This window comes from Odontomachus brunneus, unplaced genomic scaffold (genome assembly GCF_010583005.1).
Source record: "Odontomachus brunneus isolate Ranch 3 - 2012 unplaced genomic scaffold, Obru_v1 Obru_scaffold_054, whole genome shotgun sequence".
Taxonomy (NCBI): Eukaryota; Metazoa; Arthropoda; class Insecta; order Hymenoptera; family Formicidae; genus Odontomachus; species Odontomachus brunneus.
The window spans coordinates 1,081,696-1,088,233 of NW_022639504.1; the positions used below are offsets into that span (position 1 = coordinate 1,081,696).

The 6,538-nt window shown below is 50.0% G+C and overlaps 2 protein-coding genes across 6 annotated transcripts in view; one reads left to right on the forward strand and one right to left on the reverse strand.

Moving 5' to 3' along the window:
• Positions 1 to 6,538, reverse strand: part of LOC116845649 (3-phosphoinositide-dependent protein kinase 1) — a 429,458-nt gene that overhangs the window by 106,946 nt on the left and 315,974 nt on the right. For all 5 annotated transcript variants that reach the window (XM_032818606.1, XM_032818604.1, XM_032818602.1 and 2 more), the window contains one exon: positions 1,994 to 2,068. In XM_032818606.1, the coding sequence (XP_032674497.1) occupies positions 1,994 to 2,068 (75 nt within the window). The remainder of the gene's footprint in view (positions 1 to 1,993; positions 2,069 to 6,538) is intronic.
• Positions 1 to 6,538, forward strand: part of LOC116845656 — a 180,662-nt gene that overhangs the window by 63,834 nt on the left and 110,290 nt on the right. The gene's annotated exons all lie outside the window — the stretch shown is intronic.

Consider the following 6,538-nt stretch of genomic DNA (forward strand, 5'->3'; position numbering starts at 1 on the left):
CTCTCTCTCTCTCTCTCTCTCTCTCTCTCTCTCTCTCTCTCTCTCTCTCTCTCTTCCTCTCTTCTGCTCCTCCTCTCTCTCCTCCTCTATCTCTCTTTCGGAGAAAGAGGAACGCTCGGAGATATTTTCCTCGTCACGAAGTATCCGCGCAGTCGAAGGGGAAAAAGGAAAGAGAAAAAACAACAAAAGTAGGAGCAGAAATACGCCGTTAAAAAGTTGACCTTATATCGACGTCAGTACGCGCGCGCGTGCGCGAAAAAGTCGAAGATAATCCTTTGCATCGTTCGCGTTGCGTCAAAGCCTGGTTTATATAACCGAAGCTCGTTTATGTAACGTAAGTCGAACAAGCGAGACACGCGGACACCGACACTGTGCGGTCGATTGCGACGAGAAGGCGCGTAAAAGTAATTCGCGCGCGTTCAAAACAGCGCAAGGTGATTGCGCGGTTCCCACGATAAGTCGCGTTGCCCCTTTCGGCCCCTGTCCACTCTCTCCATCTCTTTTCCTCTCTCTTTTCGTCTCTCCTTCAACTTTTGCCGCGACCTTGTTCTCACGCGTGCCGTCTTCGGCGTCGTCGTCGTCGCCGTAATCGCTCGGCCGCGATGTTTGATTTATAAGGGAAGATCTGTCAAAAGTCGAGGGACGAGTTTTGACATCCGCCTTCTACGGCGCGATCGGTGTGTCCCGGGATCCGGTAACCCCTGCGTGTGTGTGTGCATATGAGCGCGTATGTCATGTGCGCTGTCCGGCAGGCTGAAAAGTCGCTTTATTAGGCAGCGCGTTTAAAGACAAGCTCTCTCTCTCCGGCTCTTTCTGAGTCAGCGTGATCTCGATTAGTCGAGCGATTGCGCCGTGCCATGCCATGCCGTGCCATGCCATGCCATGCCATGCCATGCCTTGCCTTGCCTTGCCTTGCCTTGCCTTGCCTTGCCATGCCATGCCATGCCATACCGCGCGCTTTACTTCGGACAACAACACACCACGTCCGGGGGCACGGAGTGTGACTCACGTCGGAATCCTGGAGTGGCACAATGGCCTTTGACTACGTACACGCGCGCGTACCGTGCCCGCTCCGCGAGAGAGAGAGAGAGAGAGAGAGAGAGAGAGAGAGAGAGAGAGAGAAAGAGAGAGAGAGAGAGCCACCGGCACATACGAGAATCGCGGGCTCTCCGCGAGTCCAGCGAGCACTTTGTAGGCTGGAACGGGGGGATTTCTCTCGAAAGTACGGGCAATATATCTCCTTACGTAACGGATTTCGTTAAATATGCCAGTAATTTGCCGTGCACGCGCGCGCGCGGGGCGAGCGTGGGCGTCCATACTTTGACGCGAGTTTCTCAGGCATTGTTTAGCGTGGCGTTGCACATTGTTGCAAAGGCGAATTTTGCGGTGCGGCTATGCTCGCGCGAGCGAGCTTGTTTCTCTTTCCGGGAAGAACGCTCTCGGTACTCTGCACGACGCGATACCGTGCGCCAATGTGTGTGTGTATGGTACGCGTATCTCGACGTGAAGGATACGAGATGCGCGCGAGCAGACGGACGAACGGCCAGTCCATCCATCCATCTGTCCATCGGCAAGCGCGAGCGCCAGGATCTCCGCTCTCCGGAGCGAGAAACTCGCGGAGAAATGTTTTTGTTTTCTGCGTGCGAGTCGTGTCGCGGCCGCGTAAGCGGCGTGCTCCTTTCTAGAGAAACGGCTGGCCCGAATACCAGCGCTGAAACGGCCTTGCGCGACTCGCGGTAAGAGCTCGGCAAGGCTCTCCGGATTTCTGCAAAGGCAGCGCGCCACCGCGACTATCCCCGCTCGCGCGAATTTCAGAGTCGAATGCCGATCCGCCAGGAATTGCGCCAAACTGGCTCGCGACGCGATCGTTTCTCCTCTTACGTAGGATGTACGCTCGGATTTCGAGTTCCGCGACGCTACCGACCTCACTATTTCGATACTACTTTCCCTTGGACTCGCAGATGCTCTTGCAATAGTACCGACGTGTACTTACCGATGTTAGGAACGGTATCGACGACTTTTCACGATTAACGCTACTCTGCTGCTCAGCCGCACGGTTTTTTATGTTCTGAAAATCATACAAAAATGCCGAGTAAATAAACGAACGAAAGGTGTGATTTGGTTTTCTCGGGATACGTGACTCACGTGTACGCTCGCGATGTGAACTCTTTTTTTCTCGTTTGACATCTAGAATGGTGATAGGAAGGAAATATGAAAAAGATCAAAATTTGCTCCAAACAATATGTCATGTTCATATAAAAATCTGAGTGTAACTTTCGATAACAGAAAACTTATACTATCGTACAATATAAATTGAATCAATAGAATATATTTGCAAATCAATCAATCAATAGAATATATTACAATCAATTCAATAGAATATATGCGCTTTAGAGGTGTGTGTAATTAACCTTCCATTGTCTTCGTATGAGACGAAAACGTTCTGTTGAAATTTTATTTTCTATATAAAAGTGACTTAGCGATTAGAACATTTTGATTTTTCATTTACAACTTTTCAGATTATATTTGTATGCTCGCGCGTTTTCTTAATTTCGTTGGTATAACTTTAGCATTATATTAGCGCGCGCAAATAGCGAGAATAAACACGTGAAGTTAATGCGACTTGTGCTTTTACCAAATTTCAGCTTTCCTCTGATAAATCGATAATAAGTCAATGTTTTACATATACTTGCTCGTTTTTATGAAGCTGTGTTATAATACAGTAATAATTAAATTTTCACTTAAATTTAATTAATAACATCGCGGAATTTTTCGCTCATACGAGAGTATTAACGTCCGTCAGCCGGGCACGGAGGGCAGCGGAGGGTTAAAAGAATTGTTCCCGTCATCAATTGTCTCACGTCGTAATGATTGTGAATGTCTGTCTGGGCATGTCATTTTCACTCGTTTCTTTTTCTTCTTTCAATTAATTGTCGCGCTCCCGACGACGGAGCGTCGATATTCGGACGACACATATATATCGCGACGGGCGAAAGTAGCGGTATCATTTTTAAATGGCCGTAGCCCGACAACGTCAAGCGAAATTTGCCCTCTCCCGAATGTGCGCGGTCGCGACAGAATTCAAACTGACAACGCGTCCCACTTTTAAGCTGACCGAATTTCGCGATATTTTCGTCAAAATGTTTCCCGGCGCGAAACCCGCGGGAATTGATTCGCCGCGTTGCTTGCAGACACGTACGGCTGCACACGCATCGTGCACCGCACTGTACCGTATCGTATCGTATCTCCTCCCTGATCTTCTTACTCGCGATTCGAGTAGCTTCTGTTCTCCTCGCGAGCAGGATACGGAATTGCGCGTGTACTCGCTATTGCGGCAATCTCAAGCAAGGAAGGGAGCACCCACTACACCCTGCGACCTCTCGCAATCGTCGCGCGGATCGTTGTCGGGGCTCCGCAGGGCCGCCATGAAACAACGGGAGTTAATGCGATATTTTCGGGCAGGGCTTAAAGGTCCGTCGCGAAATTTCACGAGAAATTTGTGCGATCGCATTGCTAGGTCATTTGGCCATCGCGCCCCGGCGAGCACGAATTCTTTCGGAATACAGGAACGTCAAGGATTACGACGGCTGGCAGCAGTGTCCTCCGACGCGGAGGACACGATCTTCTTTCTCTTTACACGATCTTTCTCTAGACACGATCTATTTCTCTCTCTCTTTCTCTCTCTCTCTCTCTCTCTCTCTCACTCTCTCTCACTCCCTCTCTTTATTTTCCTCTCTGCTCTTTTTCATTGCCGTAAGCTCGATTATCCTCGGATATTAGAAGCGTATCTTCGCGATACGGAGATTTAGGTCAGCTCGGGCGTGTACGTGAGCGGCTTGGACCGCTTTTCACGGCGATCGACCGTCCGGATTGTAATGTCTTTCATGTTTCGAGGAGTTGCAGGAAAACTCTCCGGAGGATTTTTATGGAGCTGAGCGGAATATTTGTGTGAATAATCGATAGCGCGCCGAGCAAACGCGAAACCGGAGGTGCGCGCGGCACCTTTTGCGCGCGCGAGACGGAGCAAGAGAGAGAAAGATTCAGGTCAGCCGGAATTCGTATCTCGCCCCGCTTTTAAACGCCTTAGCCGGGTAGCGTAGACTTTTCCGCGAAGGGTCGAGAATTCACCACTGCCAGAACAACCTCGCGATTGAATCCTTGGCGGAACAGACAGGGGAGAAGGGAGAGTGTGCCGTTCGTGGGATCGCATCGCGATAAATAAAGCTGCGCAGCTGAGTTGCGGCCGATGAGGCGATAATTCGTCCGTAACTGCCTTAATCGCTTTTCCGCGCTTTGGAGCCGCTCCGCGGCGAGTCTATCTTTATTTATCTCTGCCTCTCGCCGGCAACATTCCGCTCTTATGAAGCCGCGGATTAAAAGCCACCTGTTTCTATCGGCCTGTTAACCCTTCACGACCCGGTGATTTCAATCGGCGTCGCGCTCGCTATCGGCTCTTACGTGTACGCGAGGCAGAACGAGAAACGTCCGACAGGATTGTTCGCAAATTTCCTTCGCAATTTGTCTTGCTCCGTGAATTATTCCGGCTGTACTCCGCACAATCGGGCGGAGGTATTTTCTTCGCGGATGCATCTTCTGTTGCTATGATTCTTCGCGCAAAAATCTTATGTCGCGAACTCGAGTCCTTGCGTATCCGTGTGTAACGAGCGAGGGAAGCGATTTACCTGCTCGCCTCCGCGTTAAAAGCGCGGCCGTGCCGCGCGCGAAAGGGCTGAAACAACTGTGGGAAGGCACCGACGGACAAATTGAAGATAATGTTTCGGTTATTTACGGATCCTGCGCGCGCAACCGCTTATTGCAATTGAATTTGTTGCGGCCGGAAGGGATTAAATTCTCCAGTTATCGCGAAATTATCGCCGGCCGAGTATCTCTCTCTCGCGCGTTTCAGAGCGGTCCAGCGCTACAATTACGCGCGAGATACTTATCTCTCGCTTAGAAGAAAGTGTACCATATACAGGAGCGCGCGCGGCTATACGGCGCGAATAGATTTCTGTAGTTTCATAACTTAGCGCGGCCGACATTCCGCGGAATTGCACCACTAATAATGGCTATGACATCATCGCGGGCTCTCCCGTGTATATAATTGGCGCCATAAATTAGAGATATTAGATTTCCCTCGTAGAGCGCACACACCGATTCCTCGCCCTCCTCCCCCGCCGTCTTTCTCGCCGCCGCCTCCACCTTTTGTCATCCGCGACCGATCTAACGTAGAGGCTCGTCGATCTCTCCCGGTCGTGCTTTCTAAATTGCGTAAAAAGCCGCCAAACGGTATCATTACCGCGAGCGCGAATTTATTGCGGCCGCGCGGGAATTCTCGCGAGAGTTTCTGTCGCGAGAGCCCCGGGAAGATCTATGCGGGCCGTGATTCAGCCACTTCGCGGCGCGCGCTAGGATTTATTCCGCGTCTAGCACATAAGATTGCGGCCGCGTGTCGGATTTATTCGTCTCTATCTGCTGGAATCGCGCGGCGGTTCATCCTGCACATCGCTGTCGCGCGATTCATCCCTTATTCGCCGACATGATGAACATATTACCGCGCGTTACTTCATATTTCGTTAGTTCGAGATCCGAACGAGAGTTCGCCGCTATTCTCATTGCACTTCCTGACGTCAAGCGTATAACTCTTCGACTCATGCAATTCGCCTCTCAATAACTTTGTTATCCATCGCTTTCTCGTGTCTGTACAAATCTAATCAGCAAACTGCATCGGGCCGTGAGAGAGATATCGTACCATCATTGCTGTGAGAGATATATATTACGATCCTCTAACGTCAAACGTAACTTTGTAACTCTGACAATTCGCTCTTAATAATTGTTCTTTTCAATATTACTTGTGTATTGCCTTCTCATGCCTGCCCGCAACTCAAATCGTTAAGCTGTGTTAAGAAACAATGCTGCACCATTTTTGCCGTGATATATCACGATTCTCTCGAACGTCAAACGTAATTCCTCAAACTCCCCGATTCTTACAATCTGCCCTTAATGATCTTTTTAATTTATTGCCTCCTCCCGCGTCCGCACAAATCTAATCGTCAAGCTGTATTAAGCCGTAAAAAAGATACTGAGCGCAATCATCTCGCTGTGATATTTTACAATTGTACCGCGTTACACGTTCCATCGATCAAACGGACTCGAATACCGACCGGTCGTATCGTTATTGTTACAACCGTACCACCGGCTCACATTAGTAGCACGCACTTGACGCCGCGTAGTCCACCTCCTCGAGGCCACTCCGCGAGAGAGCATGTATCGTACAGGAAACGATCTCGTCGTGATGGACAGGTCCCGTTAGATTTTCGAGGGTAACGAGTCGCTGCTAGCGCGATAGATACGAATCTGATGCCGCGATGGACCAATCTGTACTATTAGAGGCGGTTTAATAGCCTCTCCATACACCGCGACTTTAATGTTGCCCGAACTGACCGGGAACGATCGACGTCGTTAGAAAAGAAAAGAGGAGAAAAAAGAGAGATATGGACAGAGCAAGAGAGAGAAAGAGAGAGAGAGAGAGGGGGGGGGG